The sequence below is a fragment of the Equus quagga genome, chromosome 5, assembly GCF_021613505.1.
Source record: "Equus quagga isolate Etosha38 chromosome 5, UCLA_HA_Equagga_1.0, whole genome shotgun sequence".
Classification (NCBI taxonomy): domain Eukaryota; kingdom Metazoa; phylum Chordata; class Mammalia; order Perissodactyla; family Equidae; genus Equus; species Equus quagga.
The window spans coordinates 17,675,848-17,694,038 of record NC_060271.1 but is presented as its reverse complement, the minus strand read 5'-3'; the positions used below and the strand labels follow the sequence as shown (position 1 = coordinate 17,694,038).

At 41.2% G+C, this 18,191-nt stretch overlaps 1 protein-coding gene and 1 non-coding gene across 4 annotated transcripts; one reads left to right on the top strand and one right to left on the bottom strand.

Moving 5' to 3' along the window:
* The first annotated feature begins 11 nt into the window (after positions 1 to 11).
* Positions 12 to 14,976, top strand: ZFP69 (ZFP69 zinc finger protein). Of its 3 annotated transcripts, none has more exons than XM_046663573.1 (6): positions 12 to 577; positions 1,733 to 2,217; positions 3,570 to 3,655; positions 8,396 to 8,522; positions 8,843 to 8,941; positions 12,202 to 14,976. In XM_046663573.1, the coding sequence occupies exons 2-6, from the start codon at positions 2,091 to 2,093 to the stop codon at positions 13,335 to 13,337; spliced, it is 1,575 nt and encodes a 524-aa protein (XP_046519529.1). In that variant the 5' UTR covers positions 12 to 577; positions 1,733 to 2,090; the 3' UTR covers positions 13,338 to 14,976. The 3 variants fall into 3 exon arrangements, with proteins under 3 accessions (XP_046519529.1, XP_046519530.1, XP_046519531.1); XM_046663574.1 differs by having other exon boundaries at positions 8,846 to 8,941; positions 12,202 to 14,975; XM_046663575.1 differs by lacking the exons at positions 12 to 577; positions 3,570 to 3,655 and having other exon boundaries at positions 2,092 to 2,217.
* LOC124240519 (U6 spliceosomal RNA) lies at positions 4,143 to 4,247 on the bottom strand. The gene has a single exon (XR_006888908.1). It is a non-coding gene; the product is annotated as a U6 spliceosomal RNA (small nuclear RNA).
* Positions 14,977 to 18,191: the final 3,215 nt, after the last annotated feature.

The following is an 18,191-nucleotide window of genomic DNA, read 5'->3' as shown; positions in this document are numbered from 1 at the left end:
CGGGGGTGGGCCGCACCCCGAGGCCCACGGGGGCCGGCGCGAGGGCGACCGGCAGCGCGGCAGCGGCCACGCGCGTCGGAAGGACTGAGGCGCCCGGAGACGCCGGGCTGCGGCCCAGGAGGCGGGGCGCCCGGGGGGCCTGGCCGCCGCCGGCCGGGTGCATCCTCGCCTGGGTCTGCGGGGAGCGGGGTCAGGGCATCCCTCCCGGGGCGGTCCCCCGAGCTCCACTCCCGGGGGTGCTGCTGGGAAAGGCCACCGGGGGGGGGGGTGCGTGGATCTGGTGCCGCAGCCCCCGCCCGAGGCCGCCTCTCGTTGGGAATTTGGAAAAGACCCACGTCCACTTCTCAGGCTGAGGGTCCTCTGGGCTCCCGAAGCAAGCCTACGTGAACGGTGGGCGTTTTTTGAAGCATCATTGTGTTGAGTGGGGGATGTGGTCTGTCTCTGAAAGGCTGGGAGAGAGCAAAATCAGTTACCACCCAGTTCTTCTCTAAAGAGACACCGTCTGGAGCTGAAAGCTTCAAGAAAGGGCGCTCTCACGCCCCCATCTCTGGTCCTAGCAGCGTTCGAGGCCGATCTGGTGAGTAGGAGGCCACGCTGTGTGTCTGCAGTCTCCATGTCCGAGGGAGGCGCGGCTGGGAGCAGTCAGAAGGGGCATCTGCGAAAGGAAGCTTCTGGGGCATTAGCCGTTCCATAAGCAAGATGCGAAAGTTTCTTCACTTTGTAACAGGACATTGACTTTTTATATATTCAGGGGCAGGGTATTTTCCACTGCTCCAATCCGGTGTAGGATGCAGCTCCTTTCTCTGGATCAGTCACAGCTGGGAAGAAAAAAAAAAAAAAAAAAAAGGAGCCCATAAGCCTTTCCTCACAAACTTAAAAAAGTTGGGCCGGCTCCCTTTCCACGGAGCTAGGACTGTGCTTCGGGCCCCGCCTACACTGGACCTGGTCACTGGGAGGCAGCTGCTCAGATGCCGGAGGCTTGGACGAGAGGATGGATTTGGGCTGTTTCCAGATTTGCCTGTTCAAACCGTTCTGTGTAGTCCTCGTTGGATTGGAAGTCCTATGTTTCCTCCATTTGAAGACATACCTCTCTCCCCCTATTTTAACATTTCTGAAACCAGGATGCATCTTAACAGAGGGGTCAGAAGGACTCACCAGCTGCTGGGCATCTGCGTGGCTGGTGACGTGTCTGTCACCGCTCGCCCACGTGAAAATGCAGCTGTGTGATTATTCTGTCAGTTGAGATACTTGAAATGAACTTTAAATTTAGATCTCTAATTGCTTTTAAAAATAACTTAAAAAGATAGCACTATGATACAGTGTTAAAGCAAAAAGTTTATAATGTCTATTAGGGGTTTACTGTATGCTCGACATTGTCTCAATTAGTCAACGTTGCAACCCCATGAAGTGCAATTATTATCCCCATTTTATAGATGAAGAAACTGAAGCTCAGAAAGATGAAATGGCTTAGAGCTTTTAAGTGCAAGGGTCAGGATTCTAACCCAGGCTGTCTGATTTCAAAGCCTGCGCTCTTAAATCCCAAGTCTGTATCTAGGCACAAGTTGCCTGCAGCATACAAAGAGGGGAGTCAAGGCACGGTCTGTGCATGTTTGTGTATCTTTGGCTATTTGTGTATGGATGTGTGGGACTGGGAGAATGAGCCACATCCAAGAGCATTGATTATGTTTATTCCCACATTGATGCCAAATCTTTGTTTTTGGATCTTTTGCAGTTTTAAATCTTATCTCTGCAAGTTCTGGAGTTCCCGCTGTCTGACCGACCCTTCTGGATCCCTCCTCTCCTGCCTTTTGCTCCTCCAGAAGAATATAGAGGCATGCCCTCAAACCTGCTTGGCTGGCTGCCTCCCACGGAGGCGGTACTTAATTTAAGAGGGGAGTCAGTTTTTCAGAGTTGTTGAAGTCACATCAGCCTGTAGGAGCCCCCGGGTTCTGGTGCTACAGGGACACACCAAAGTCCTCAGGGCAGGGGATTGTGATCAGAGGAGGACCACACAGCTGTGAAGCCTCTCAGGAGAGGTTCTAGCAGTTTCCTCACCAGAAGTGGACCAGCCCAATCGCTTGGGTGTCATCATGCTGCAGCGGCTCCTGATCACCCTGCCCGCCGAGGCCAGCACCTGGGTGAAGTTGCACCATCCAAAGATGGCCAAGGAGGGGGCGCCCCTGTGGGACGACGTGACTAAGATGTTTGAAGGAGAAGGTGAGAATAGACTGATGGAGGGGACGGAGAGGGAGGAGGGAGGTCTCATTTGTGTGTGAAAAGGTCAGTACACACTTCCTTGAGGTGGTCTCTTGGGGAGAAAATTGGGGGAAAGCGGGTCTTTGGGGTGCATGCTTGTGGCTTTTGGGAAGAGGATAGCTGTGAGGGAAATGTTGTTGGGCTCTCAGCACAAGCTCCTTGCGACATGTGTACCGTGCTGTTCCCATCTCCTGTCCTCAATTACAACACACAGCAGGAAGACAGCATGCAGGTGTGTTCCCCACCAGCGGCTCCTGGTGTGTGAATGGGATTCACCAACAGTGGGGTCAAAGGTTTCTTCCCTCTTAAGCCCTCCAGTGGTTTTCCTTCACAAGTTGCAGTCATTTTAGCCCTAAACCAGTCTTTTTCACAAGTATCAGTTCTTTCTTTTCATCTTTTGCTGAGAGGAAGAAATGACACTTGATTACTCTCATTTTACCTTGAAATATATGGGTTCACTGGGGAAACATGTTGAAGATTACATGTTATTTAGTGGTCTGGTGAGGATGGATGGACAGGAATTCATGTGTCTCGTGTGGTCTCTTGGTAAATACCTTTAACACTTCAAACTCAGCCACATTTATTGTGTTCTAGCTGTGTCAGGCAGGGACTTTGCTAAGCATCTTGAGAGCCGGAAAAATGGATGATGATCTCTAATGCTAATTCCTAATTGATGGAGATAGTCATGTACCCAGATCGCAATAATGGAAGGTAGCCTAAGACAACGCTATGGTGACGTTCTTTGGGAATACACGAGACAAGAAACGTTCTTCTGACTGTACTTATCTGAGAAATTGTCACAAAGCAGATGGCACTGAATTGGGCCTTGAAGGATGGCTAAGTTTTTTATAGAAGATTTGGGGAACGGATACAAAAGTGGGTATCTTGAAGAGTCGTTCACAGCACACTAGTCTAACAGAGTTAAGAATGTGATGGGTGTATGTGTCCCGCATATGAAGGGGACAGTGGTTAGAGGAAACCAATGTCTTTTAGTCCACAGGAGAGTGTTTGGATTTCTCCTTCTTGTCTCAAACCTTTAGTCAAAGGAGAAGCCTGGTAGATCTGTGCTTTTGGACCAGCACTGACCATTGGGAGACATTGATGCCTGAAGCAGTGCACGGCAGGTGCTCATTAAGGAGGCTTTGGGCTGTTCTTGTGTTGCTCCAAATGTCCCTCTTTGTGAATGTGTTGAGAGAGGAGCCACGTTCAGCAAGTCTCTTGAATAGACCTGCATAGAAATAGAAAAGCAGGACACTTTTTCTGTTTGGGGGTTTTGGCGAGATGCAAACCTCATGGCTCTTCTCCTTCCCCAGCTCTGCTGTCTCCAGATGCTGATGAGACCCAGGGAGAAAGTTTAAAGGATGAAGTGACCTCTGGGCCCCTGACAGCAAAATCCCAGGTGGGTTGGAGTTCCCTCTCATTTTCTTGACATGCTTCTTGGTTTTTGTTTTTTAAAAGATTTTTATTTTTCCTTCTTCTCCCCAAAGCCCCCTGGTACATAGTTGTGTGATTTTTTTAGTTGTGGGTCCTTCTAGTTGTGGCATGTGGGACGCCACTTCAGCATGGCTTGACGAGTGGTGCTAGGTCTGCGCCCAGGATCCGAACCAGTGAAACCCTGGACCACTGAAGCAGAGTGCACAAACCTAACCACTTGGCCACGGGGCCAGGCCCTGCTTCTTGGTTTTGAAGGCTATAACTTGCCTTTTTTGAAGAAGAAGAGGGTGTTGAGCCTAACAAATTCAACCTAGGGAGCTCAGTGCAAGATGTTCTCATGCAGAAAAGCGAGCCACAGTGGTGGCAATTTCCCTACTCACGTGGCCTCCCTCTGTGTAACTCTTGTTTCTTTCTTTTTTTTAATTGAGATAAAAGTGACATATAACATTATCAAAAATATGGAATGCTTCACAGATTTGCATGTCATCCTTAGGCCAGGTGCCATGCTAACCTTCTCTGTATCATTTCAGTTGTTGTAACTCTTGTTTCTGGCCAACATCTGCATCTAACATTGTGCCAGTTTCTGTAGAGAAAACAAAATGAGTGATAGAATTCTAGCCCCTCAAAACCAACAGATACCTTGGGGATCTAAGATAAACTTCAATTTGGGGGAGTATTTTGTACTCAAAAGCAAACTTTGTAAGTGAGAAGGAAGTTCTGACATTCTTAGTGATGTACACAGATCACTGGTGAACTTCTTGAGGTGCCCCTTAGTGTGGTATTGGCAGCAGAAGTCATACTGCAACCGACAGAGAAGTGAGTGGAGAAGAAATGGGCAGGCCACATGGCGCACGCGTTAGACAGGCGGGGCGGGTACAACAGACTTTTGAAAATGGTGTCCTCACTGCCTGGTGGAAGCACAAGTGAAATAGAAGGAAAATTGTAGAGTAAATGAGAAAGGAAGACTCTTATTAAAGAGGAGACGTTATTCGAGGACAGAAGAGTTTTAAATCAAAAGAACTTGGGTTCTGAAATTAGACAGTACACAATTTGAATTCTCTCTTTTGTTTACTTGCTTGGTGATCTGGGGCAATTTTTTTAGCCATTTACAATCTTGGTTTCCTCAGCTAATTCAGATGCTAATGCCTTCTAGGATTGAAATGCATTCCAGAGTTATTTATAGTAATATGGAAGAAATAATAATGGTCTCATTATTTAAAGAGTTACCTTGTTTCTGCATTCCACTTACCTGGAATTTCTCACTTTCCTGGCATTTATCAAAAACTAATGGGATTCTTAGCACTGGGAAAAGATTAAATTTTTTTAAATTAAGGTATAATTTGCATATAGGAAAATACACTTAAGAATGCATACAGTTCTATTTTGACATCTGTTTACCCCAGGTAGCCAAATCAAGTCATGGAATATTTCCACCATCTCGGAAAGTTCCCTCAGGCCCCTTTCCAATTAAAACTCTGCTTTGTCCCCTGTAGAGAGTACCTAGGACCTCTGTTATTTCTTACAACTTCATGTAAATCTACAATTATCGCAAAATAAAATGTCTAGTTAAAAAAAATGTATATTCTGCAGTTGTAAGGTATATTGTTGTTTAAATGTCAATTAGGTTAAGTTGGTCGATAGGTTGTTCAGATCTATATCCTTGATGAGTTTTTGTCTACATGTTGTAGAGGTTACTGAGAGAGGAATGTTAAAATGTCTAAATCATTGTGGTTTTGTCTGTATCTCTCGGTAGTTCTGTCAGTTCTGTTTTATTTGTTTTAAAGCTCTGTTATCAGATGCATAAATGCATAGGGTTGTCGTCTTCTTGATGAACTGACCCTTATCGTAATGAAATGTCTCTCTTTATGCCTAGTAATGCTCCTTTTCCTAAGTCTTCTTTGTCTGATTTAATATTGCTCCTCCAGTGTTCTCTTTGTTATTGCTTGTATGATATAGCCTTTTTCATTCTTTTGCTTTTACCTATCTGCATCTTTATATTTAAAGTGTGACCTTCTTAAACATAGCTGGGTCTTGCTTGTTTAGCCCAGGTAAATGGACTAAACGAACATGTTTAGTCCTAACATGTTTTGTCCGTGTAAGGGGATACAACAAACAGTAACAGTTAACATGATCATTGATAGGGTGGGATTTAAGCGTATATTCTTGTTCTCGTTTGCTGTTTGTCCCATCTATTCTTCTTCATTCCTCCTCCTCTGTCTTCTTTTGGATTGCGTAGTTTTTTAGTATTCCGTTTTATGTCCTCTAAGGACTTTTTAGCTATACTTCCTTGATTTGTTTTTAGTGGTTTCCCTAGCCATTAACATAGGCATTTTTGACATATCACAGTTGAATTATCATACTGTTTCACATATATATGAATTCCTTATATTTCCATTCACTCTTTCCTGTCCTTGTGTATTGCGATCATACATTTCACTTTGCATGTTATAAACCCCACAATACATTGTTTTTATTTTTGCTTTTAACAGTAAATTGTTTCATAAAAAAATTAAGAGAAGGAGGGGCTGGCCCGGTGGTGCAGTGGTTAAGTGCACACGTTCCGCTTCGGTGGCCTGGGGTTCACCAGTTCGGATCCCGGGTGCGGACATGGTGCCCTTGGCAAAAGCCACACTGTGGTAGGTGTCCCACATATAAAGCAGAGGAAAATGGGCACGGATGTTAGCTCAGGGCCAATCTTCCTCAGCAAAAAGAGGAGGATTGGCAGCAGATGTTAGCTCAGGGCTAATCTTCCTCAAAAAAAAAAAAAATTAAGAGAAGGAAAAAAAATGAGTGTTTCATATTTGCCCAACTATTTGCCAATTCAGGCACTTTTCCTTTAGTTCCACGTTCTATCTGGTATCATTTCCCTTCAGCTTAACAAGGTCGTTTAGCATTTCTTGTAGCATGAGTGTTCTGATGTTAGATTCTCACAGCTTTTGTGGATCTACAGATGTCTCTATATTCTATTCCTAAAGGAGAATCTTTTACCGCATATGGAATTCTAGGTTGACCCCACTTGTTCTTTTAAGCACTTTAAAGATGGTCCATTATCTTTTAACTCATGTTATTTTGGATAAGTCAGCTGCTGTTCTTACTCTTTCCTTACGTGTGATGTGTCTGCTTGGTTTTTTTTTTTAATACCAACTATTCTTTCTTGGTTTTTTTGTTTGTCCTTTCCTATCTTCTTTTGACTACTTTTACGATCTTCCCTTTTATCTTTGCTCTTCAGCATTTTTACTATGATGTGCATTGTGTGGTTTTCTTTGAATTTATTCTTTTTGGGGTTTTCTGAGCTTCTTGGATCTGTGGGTTGAGTTTTTTTCCATCAAATTTAGAAGTTTTTCAGCCTTTATTTCTTCGAAAATTTTTTCTGGCCATTCTCTCATCTCCTTCTAAGATTCTAATTACATGTATATTAGACTATTTGATATTATCTCAGGTTCTTTTTCTCTTTCTGCTTCAGTTTGAATAATATCTATGGACTTGCCTCAAGTTCCACTGATTTTGTCTTCATCAGAGTCCAATCTACCGTGAAGCCCATCCAATGGATCTTTCAGATATTGTTTTTTTCAATTGTAGAATTTTTATTTAGTTCTTTATCTCCTCAAATCCCCATGTCTTCACCTATTCTCTCCATATTTCATTGTAAATTATTTAACCTATTTTAATAGTTACTTTAAATTTCTTGTCTGCTAATTCCAAAGATTCGGTCACCTGTAGATTGGCTTCTGTGGATTTTTATTTTCTTGATTACAGGTCAGATTTTCTTCCTTCTTCACATGTGTAATATTTTTTTTAGCGTAGTTCCAATACTGTGTATAAAAGAACAGTGGAGGATGAAGTGTGTATACATATGGATATATATACATTGTTTGTTTTGTTCTGTTTATTTCCTAGACGCTCTAAGCCCTTTCCTCTGTTTGGTGGTTAAGGTGAAAGTCTGATTACTCATATTCTTCCTAGAGCTGGGGCTGAGCTCTGGGTGAAATACAGCTTTAATATGATTCCCTTTACTTCTGGGATTAACCCAGGTACCAGTGCCCCATGCCACCACTGCTGAGGAGCTGACCTTTTTTTATCTTTTCAGTATTTGAGCCAGGAAGGGGTTAGACTATAGTTCCAGGCAGTTTTGTTCATCTTTGCATTAAACTCCAGCAGGGCCCCAGAATTTAAGCTCAGCAAGGATGCAATGGTCTTGTAATTCTATAATACATACAATAAATGTTAAAAGTCTCTCTCTCTCTCTCCTGCCCCAACCTCTCTGATCTCATTTTCTTCCACTCTCCACTTCATTAACCTGCCTCAGGCCTTCCTGTTCCCCAGACAAGCCAAGGATGCTCTCACCTTAGGTCCTTTGTACCTGCCTGGAACACTCTCCCCTCACATTTCCATATGACTCTCCCTCACTGAATTCATATCTCTGGACCCCTTTTAGAGAGGTCTTCCCAGCTACCCTACATAAAAGATCATCCTTCCCCTCACTATGACTCTCCCTTCCCCTTATCCTGCTTAATTTTTTTCTAAGGCGCTTATGACCATCTGTCCTTCTACTTATTTAATTATTGATAGTAATCTCCAAATAGATCCAGAGGAGGCTCCCAGTAAAACTGGTTTAGCCTCTCGCAGAACTTAGAATACCATCAGAACTCCTTGGACCTTGATGGAGGTGGTCTCTGGCTGAAAAGGATCATATTTGATGTTCTAGGAACTGTTGACCTTCAAGGACATATCTGTGGACTTCACCCAGGAGGAGTGGGGGCAGCTGGCCCCTGGTCACCGGAATCTGTACCGGGAGGTGATGCTGGAGAACTATGGGAACCTGGTCTCAGTGGGTAAGGATGGGTGAAACATACATCCAGAAACCTGCCCATTATAGAAGAGTCATTATTTCTACATCATTAAGTGTTGTGGATTCCCTGGAGCTTGGCTTTGGGTTCTATATTAGAGATGTCTCATTTTGAAGATCAAGCCGGGGCATAGCTGATTCCCCTTCCTTGGGGAACAGTTTTACTTTGTAGAGCTACAATAGAGAGACATGCTGTGTTGCCCTTTCCATTTCAGAGACCCTGAATACCAGAGGACTGGAACTAAATTCTGGGGATGGTTCTTAGACTGAAACATAAGCATTCATATTCTTTTTTAACTCCATAAGCAGGATATCAACTTTCCAAACCTAGCGTGATTTCCCTGTTGGAGAAAGGAGAAGAGCCATGGATAACAGAGAAAGAAGGCTCAGGAGATCCCAGTTCAGGTGAGACCAGGGGAAATGGTACCTTTTAATATATAGGCCAGAGTGCTCCAAGCCTTCCTAGGCCGTGGGGAAGGCTGAGACTGGACAGGGCATGTCCTAAACCCAATTTCACCCCTCCCTCTGTCACCCCTTTCCTCACTTACCCTTGCAAAAGTCTCTCTGGAGTTGGAGGGAAGAGAAGTCTTATCTTTTTAAGGTTAAACTTGATTTCCCCTCTTTCTTCAGTGTCCTAAAGGCTGCCAATCAGAAGCTCCTTTCTCTAAGCAGTCACATGTCCATGGTCTTTTCCCACAGAAGACAGATCTCTTTTCAGGACTGTCCTCGCATTCTACAAAGCTTTAATTTTCTTTCTTGGATTCTATTTCCACTTCTCACCAATTTCATTTTACAATCCCATTTTCAATTCTTTCACTCATTTTAACTCACACATCTTAATTTTTTGTAACAACTACTTTACGAAAACTCCTGCAAGAGAAATTACAGGATTCCTTCTCACCAAATCAGTGGTCTTTAACAATCTCCTTACACTTTGCTTTTATTATGAAATATTTTAGACATTCATAAAGGCATAGAGAACATTATAACAAATTCCTATGTAGTTTCCACCTAGATTAAGAAATAAAACAGAGTTCACCCTGCTGTCCCCCTGCCCCGACCTTTTGAAATAACCAACTCTTCTGATTTGAAATATCACCATTCCATGTGTCTTCCTACTTTTATTACATGTGTATATCCCTAAACAATATATAGCATGGTTTTGCATGTTTTTATTCTTTAAAAATTGGTATATACACTTCTTCCACTTGCTTTTCTCATTCAACACTGTTGATGTTTATCCGTGTTGTTCTAGTTCATTCATTTCCATTGAATTAATAAACCACAATTTATTTCTCCGTTTTTCTGTTGATAGACAATGGTACTGTTACCAAATTTGGGGGTTACAGAGATGCTGCAGTAAATCTTCATGTATATATCTTCTTGTGTACCTATGTAAGTGTTTCCTGGAGAGATTTGGTAGAAGCAAGATAGTTGGCTCATGGAGTCTCTGCAGCTTTGTTTTGCTGGGTGTTACCAAATTGCTCTTCAAAGCAGTTGCACCAGTTTGAACTCCCAACAGCAGGTTTTAGGAGTTTCCAGAACTCAGCATCGTTGTTGAGACTTGGCATTGCAAAACTTTAAAAGTTTTGTAAAGGCAGGAGGTGAATATCGTATCTTGTTTCTTTTATTTTCCTGAATACTAATGAAGGGAAGCATATTTTTCATGTTTATTGACCATCCATCTAGGATTTCTCTTCTGTAAATTACTTGTTTATATCCTTTGCCAATTGTTCTATTATTGCTTATCTTTTCTTATTGATTTATAGAAATATATATATACGATATATTATCCTGTATTTTTAAAATTTTGCTTTTCATATTTATGTTTAATTAGGTTTGATTCACCTGGAATTTATTTTGTATGTAGTGTGAGCTGAGGATCTAATTTAACTTTTTCCATGTGGATAATCAGTCCAGGAACCCTTTGTTTAATAGTTAATGCCACTGTCACCTGTCAAGTTTCCTTCTATGCTTGGGTCTGTTTCTGGGCTCTCTCTATTCTGTTCCACTTTTCTATTTTTTTATCCCCACTCTAATGCCGGGCTATCTTAATTACTGTATTTCATAGTGGAACTCAATATCTGGTAGAGGTGCTTCTCCTACCTTGTTCTTCAGAATTGTCCTGGCTGTTCCTAGCCCCTTGTTTTTCCATACAAATTGTGTAATGAGTGCATCAAATTACACACACACACAAATGCTCTGGTGGTATTTTGATTGGAATAGAATCAAATTTATAGATCAATTTTTGGGGGAATTACTATTATGGTATTGAGTCCTTCTATCCCAGAACAGGGTATATTGCTCCATTTATTGATAATTTCCTAATTTTTTTTCCAAAAAAGTTTTAGGATTTTCCCCATAAAGGTCTTGTACATATTACATCTTTTTTGCTAGATTGATCTTGCAGACCTTATAGTTTGTTGCTATTGTAGATGGTGTATTTTTTTAAATTACATTTTCTGTTTGTTGCTGGTATGTAATAACACAATTGATTTTGTGTATTGCTCTTATAGCCAGCCACCTTGTTTCACTCTGTTATTAATTCCAGTAATTTTTTTTGTCTCTCCTCCTGGGTTTTTTCTTCTTCAGCTTATAATAATGAAAGTAATAACAAAAGCTACCCTGAATGTTCTTTGCCTGTCTCTGGATGAAATCTTGATGAGATCCCATAGATGGCCTAGTCCTTTTAAATAATAAGACAGTCTGATTTTAGTAAAATGTTTAGTTCAATGCAATAGTAAAAACTGCCAACTTTGTTCAAAGTTAAATCTTCTCTTCTGCTCGAGCTTGGGCCTGATTCAGCTTGGGTATTGAACTGGGGAGGGGGACACTGATGCTTCCTCTCTCTTTCCCTGTCTTCTCTCCCTCCTCCCCTACTCAGGACCAGAATGAGGGGCCAGGAGAACACAGACTCTATTATTGCCTCTGTTCATTTGGAATTTGGAAGCGCTAATGATCCTTTTGTGTTGACCAAAAACTCCTAAAGAAGTTATACCTTTCAGGAATATGGAGCAGTCAGTTGAAATACTAGTGATGGGTACAACAAATTAGCAAGTGAGAAAAACAGTCAGAATTTTGAAGGTTAAAGGATGTTTTCATAGAACATAGCACCAGTAGCAACATAGCAGTCTGGGTTTTTTTGGTCTCCTTTACATAAATAACACTTCCAGGGACAGATTAATGACCATAGGAAACAGCAATGTGTAAATAGTAATACAAGTTTCAATGAAAGACAGCTTAACGTTCTTGTGAATGTTCTTATTTTGAACGTTATTTTTTGTACTAGTGTCTCTCTTTCTACTGCTGGAGTGAGGAGAAGGACATCTTTTTATCTTTCTGAAATTGTTTTCCAAAAGTAGTTGTCGATTAAAGAGATGTATTATTAAGACATAGCTCTGAAATTTCATTATTTAGTATTATGAGAAAGAGCAGGACTAAAATGCTCACATTTTCTCTACATATAAAATCACACTTTTACCATGTTCACTGTTTCTTAATTTCCCACTACCTCTCTGGGTTGCCTAGCCATATTTAAATATAATAAAAACCTCCTGTACTTTATATGTATTAGTATCTATATCTCTATTCCACACCCACTACAATAATTGATTTTTCAAAGCATAATGAATATGAGTTATTTGCATTTTTTCCATTTCCTCCAGACTTGAAGAGTAAACCAGAAACCAATATATCAATTGCAAAGAATGACATTTTACAGGAAGAGTTATGTCATGGCATTATGATGGAAAGGCTCATGAGGGATGATGTCATTTATTCTACATTGAGAAAAGTCTCCAAATGTGATGATGAGTTAGAAAGGCACCAGGAAACTCATAGAAGAGACGTGAGTCAAGCCATCTCAATCCACAAGAAGAGAGGCCAAGAAACTAACAAATTTGGGGAAAACGTTGTGAGTTCAAATGTTGTCATAAAACAGAGGCACCGTAAATGTGACACACTTAGAAAGAGGAACAGATTCAAATTAGATATGATTAATCATCCAACAAGTTACATAAGAACAAAAACTTATGAATGTACTATATGTGAAAAAATCTTCAAACAACCCATTCACCTCACTGAACACATGAGAATTCATACTGGTGAGAAACCTTTCAGATGTAAGGAATGTGGAAGGGCCTTTAGTCAAAGTGCATCCCTTACGACACACCAGAGAATCCATACTGGTGAGAAACCCTTTGAATGTGAAGAATGTGGCAAAACCTTCAGACATCGCTCATCTCTCAATCAGCATCACAGAACTCACACTGGGGAGAAACCCTATGTATGTGATAAATGTCAGAAAGCTTTCAGCCAGAACATTAGCTTGATCCAACATTTGAGAACTCATTCTGGAGAGAAACCCTTTACGTGCCATGAATGTGGGAAAACCTTTCGACAGGTTAGACACCTTAGTGAACATATAAGAATTCATACTGGGGAGAAGCCCTATGCATGCACTGCATGTTGTAAAACCTTTAGTCATAGAGCGTATCTAACGCATCACCAGAGAATCCACACCGGGGAGAGACCCTACAAATGTAAGGAATGTGGGAAAGCCTTTAGGCAGAGGATACACCTCAGCAACCATAAAACTGTTCATACAGGAGTGAAGGCATATGAATGCAGCCGCTGTGGGAAAGCCTACAGGCATGATTCATCCTTCAAGAAACATCAGAGACATCACACAGGAGAAAAACCTTATGAATGTAATGAATGTGGAAAAGCCTTCAGCTATAACTCATCACTTACCCGACACCATGAAATACACAGGAGGAATGCCTTCCGAAGTAGTGTGTAAAAGCAGATTATTCAACATAAAAACAAAAGCCAAGTCTAAATCAATGATTCTACACTTTTAAATTTCAGGACTCTAAATTTGCAGAATTACTATTATGATGCCAACTTTTCATTTTGCCTATCGTGTAAATAAACAGTATGTTGATAGCTGCTATCTACTAACACCTCCATACAAAGTGCTTACAAATAAAGGATGGTCCTTTGAATTAAATTCAGCAATATGGAAAATTCACACATTATTATTATTTTTCTGATTTCATGGTAGATTAATAAGTTATTCTTCCTGAGCGTTCACTGATTTACAGACCAGCATTTGGGAACTACTGTTTAAAATATCACCACCCCTATTTTTTTAATTAAAATTTTATTTTTTTTTTAATGGGGAAAACTTTCACATGGTATAAAGTTCAAAAGGCACAGACAGCTATATAAGTGAAAAGCCTCCTTGTTCCTTCGCTCACCACAAATTTCTCCCTAGAGGCAACCATTTTTTGTAACTGATTTTTTGGTGTACTCTTCCAGAGATTTTTCTATTTAAATCCAAGACAATACAAATATACAGTTTTTCTTTTTAAGCATAAATGGCAGCCTCCTATACAAACACATCTGCACATTACTTTTATTACTTAACCATATATCATGGAGGTCATTCCACATCTGTAGATAAAGTGCCTACTTATTGTTTTTTATAGCTGCGTAGTATTCCCTGACTTGAATGTAATTTATTTAGCCCGTTCACAGTGGATGGACTTTGGATTTTCAACTTTTTGTTTATATAATGTTGCAGTGAATAGTCTTGTACATTTTCATTTCTCACGTGTAGGCATACGTGCAGGGTAAATTCCTAGAACTGGAATTTCTGTGTTAGAGAGTATGTGCATATGTATGATGGATACTGCCAAATTGACCTTCATAGAGGTTGGACCAATTTATTTTCCCTCAGCAAGATACAGAACTGTAGGAGCCATATCTGGTGCTGAAGCATCTCCTGGACCAACAGCCATATCAGCCGTCAAAGAAGTATCAGCTTTTTATCCTAATAACATAGTCTAGAAGTACCAGCTGAGCTGCGTTCCAAAAAGAGCAGGACTTGCTGTCTCTGAAACCAAAGAGAGGTCTGCATTTTACCAAATAGCAGCCAAGCCACCAAAGCCTCAGCTGGAAAAGGAGAAGACATCTCTCCACCAACTGTTCCAGTCCCTGATTTCTGAGGATGGAACCCTCTGAAGAATGAGAGTTCCCTTAAAGAGACTGATCCACCTGCCTTAGCAAATATAATCTTGGCTGCAACCCTTTTGTTCGGAATGGAGGAAAACTGACAGTTAAGTCATGGTACTTAAGATGGCAGGATCTATTGTGGATGATCAACTGACCATATGTAGCATTTTCCGGGATGATTATGTTAGTGAGTTATAGTTAACACATGGCGGGAGATGGAAAAGAGGTAGGACATGACTTTCTAATTAATAAACATTAATTAGTGAATGAGAGCATTAATTAGCTAACATTGTTTATTATGTTGTGAAAACTGAGCACCAAGGTCAGGACCACAGTGATTTTGTACATCTTCATTTTTCATTCTGGTAAAGTTTTATTAAAGTTTTAGTGATTCTGTGGAATGTTGATGGTTTCCTCTCATCTCCACCCCACAACCACTACTCCAGTTAGAAACCAAAGCCTGGCACTTAAGAGCCCCCATTATATCTAGTCCTACCTTATAGCTTCATCTCCCAGTTACTTTTCTCCTTCCCATATGGGCTCTGACTACATTCAATATAATCATAAAGTTGCAAGTAACAGAAATCAACTAGGGCTATTTAGGTCTCAAAGAGGGGTGTTATTAGAGTGATATTGGGCTAGCTCCTGTAATTCAGGAGGTGTGATACATTCTAACAGTGGACTGGGACCAGAATCTGAAGCACTTTGGAAAATCCAGGCAGTTTTCTCTCCACCACTCCCCTCTGCTTCTTGTGTCGTCTTCATTCTGGCTTTTTTTTTTTTTTTTTAACATTTAATTGCCTATCATGGTTACCATCAGCTCCAGCTTTTACATATATTCAGTTTCCATCATCCAGAGAAAAGCTGTCTTCTCTTTCTCATTTCCAATCTCAAAATCCTGGGGAAGGTCTCTTATTGGTCCAGCTAGGTCAGGTGCCCACCCCTAAACAAGGCAATTGTAGACAGATCTCAGCTTCTGTGGGAACTATGTGGATGGTGTGGTGGTGAATGGGGAGCTAGAGAGGCAAGAGAAGAGAAGAAAGGGTTACTGTTCATAGAATTCCAAGTCCTATCTACTCTTCAATGCCAGCCCATAGGATCAGAATTTTAGAATTGGAAAGGTGCAGGAATTCACCTAATCAAAATGCCTCACTTTATAGATGAAGAAATGGAGAATCTCATTCTGTAGTTACTCATGTTTTTTCACCTCAGCCACATTTTTGAGCATTTTTTTCCTCCAAGTTTGTTAGCCTAGCTTTCCAAACACCTGCCTTCAATGGCTGAACACAGCTGCTCTTTGCTGTTCTAAGAGTTTTACTTCTTAGATCTACTACTGCCCCAGGAGGTCTTCATAAATTATGCTTCAGAGCCTACCCGTTGGCTTTGCCTATTATCACTGCCTGTTCATTGATTCTGTTTATCTCACAGGCACTTCTCCCTCTTCTGATCATGTAAATCTTCCCTAGGGCTGTGTCCTTAGCGTATTCTGTCCTCAAGCTACACATTTTCTCTAGTTGATCTTATTAACATCCCAACATTCCTTACATCTAGATCTATGTCTTAGAAATCTCTCCTAAGCTCCAAAACATTATATTCAACTTCTCACTGAATATCTCCAGTTGGATATCACATAGTCACCTCAAAGTCAGTATGCCCTGTGAAAAATAAACAAAAACCTTTTCTAAAATGGAATTTGGAGGCCAGAAGGGGGAGCTCTCATGTCCTACCATGGTGTCAGAGCCCAAGAGGAAGGAGAAAGACTTCCTCTTCTTGCCCAGCAAGAGCTCAGTAAATGAGAGACTGTCACAACTCAGCTATTGAAAGGTCACTATACTTTGAACTCTCAGTTTCTCCGATGGGCTCTGTTTATAATAGCCCTCTCAACTTCTTTCCCTCTATGAAAGAGTCTCTCTTCCCCTTATTGCTCAGAACATGGACATGGTTTGCCATGGCTGCAGGACTCAAATTGCAATTCTTTGTTGATCCCAAATAAACCTATTCTGCTGGAGAAATAATTGGCTATTTGTTTAATGTCAACATTTGGTGGCCTGTATGGGGATCTAGAGAAGATCCCCAACAACTTTGAGGCTGGTGGGCAAACAGGTGTTGGTGCCCACATTGAGCTCACTTGCTTTTCTCACTGACCCTGAAGGTTGGTAAATCTTTCTCCTGCATCCAAGCTTCCACTCTCTTTGCATTTTGAAGCTCTCCAGGCTTTACTCAGGATCTATTTTAAGGCTTCATCCTTTTTTGGTTTAGGACTTGTTTTGTCTGTGAGCACTTGGTTGGCTCTTTGGCCTGACTCTTCTGCTCAGCCTTCTGTTCTGTTGCTCTGGGGTCAGACTGTTTCATTGGAACTGTGCCATTCAGCCTTCAGCCTTCAGCCTGATTCCTTTGCAGCCAGGCTGTTCTATTGGAATTGTGCTGTTTAGCTTTCGACCTGACTCCTTCAGGATTAGGCTGTTCTATTAGAACTGTGCTGATATTAAGCCTGCAGGCTCTTTGAGCTGTTCGAACCGTTTGTGTTACAAGCTGTTTAGGCTGTTTGAAAACTATTCTTTTATGCTAGAGAAAAACCTCTGAGAAATGGGATCCCAGTTATCTAAATATTTTAAGGGCACCCCCACTACAGGACTGTGGCTGATTTTATGTTTTAAAACCACAGTCCTTCCTTATGTGCCTTTCTAACTAAGTGGAATGATGTAAGCAAATGTCATTTAGAACATCAATGGCCATTACAGGGAACTTTTGAACTCCCCAAACTTACTTTTCTTAAAACTGAATTGAACAACCATGACTCTGAAATTTCCAAAACTGAACAGAGTGCCTATTTTGATTGGTATTTGATTGGTATTTCCAAAGTTTACCAGGAGTCTAAAATTGTCTCTTCACAAAATAAAATTTTAAGACTAATTGAGGCAAACAAACAATTAAATAAAGATAAGATAGCTTCCATAGCCTCGTGTTGCTCTCCCCCAGCTCCTTGTGCTCAGGCTGCACCTCCAGCATTATCTTCCTTCTTCCTTTCCATTCCATCTACACTCCCTCTATTCCCTCAGTTCCCCCAAACTAACTCTCTCACCGAACTTCCCCTTTTCCCTGAACCTCTCCCCACTCCCTCTTCCTCTGAACCTATCAGAACCTGTCCCTTTAAAATTAAGCCTTCTGAGGTTCCAAAGGAACCTTAATTTCTTATATTCCTCAGACCAAAGCTGAACTGTGAGCCATTGTCAAAGATTTTCCCAAAGTAACCAAAGATCCTCACAGATTTGCTGGGGAATTTAATATAGTCATTCAAACCCATCAACCTGGTTTTTCTGACTTAAAGGCCAGCCCAGCATTGGATGAAAACCACAAATTGGGAAAATCCTGAAAGGTCTCTAGAATTAAAACTGGGAGTCCAACCCACTGACCTGCTATATGATCAGGCTCAGGCAATTGCTAGGCGACTTCACTGGGCAATTCCTAGGCCTTTCCCAAGCCTGTTGATTGGAGCAAAATTCAGGCTTTTGCACAAAAACCTGATGAGCCTGTTCATGACTATTACAATGAACCACAGATTATTTTTAAAGAAAATTCTGGTCTCCCTTCAGATGTTGGTTCCACTTGGGTAGCTTTTAACTCTGTGTTTATTAAT

Excerpts from the sequence above, each read along its gene's own strand:
- ZFP69 (XM_046663573.1), top strand. The coding sequence starts at position 2,091 with ATGCTGCAGCGGCTCCTGATCACCCTGCCCGCCGAGGCCAGCACCTGG. Across the intron at positions 2,218-3,569 it reads TAAGATGTTTGAAGGAGAAG|CTCTGCTGTCTCCAGATGCT; the intron begins GTGAGAATAGAC and ends CTCCTTCCCCAG. Across the intron at positions 8,523-8,842 it reads TGGGAACCTGGTCTCAGTGG|CAGGATATCAACTTTCCAAA; the intron begins GTAAGGATGGGT and ends TAACTCCATAAG.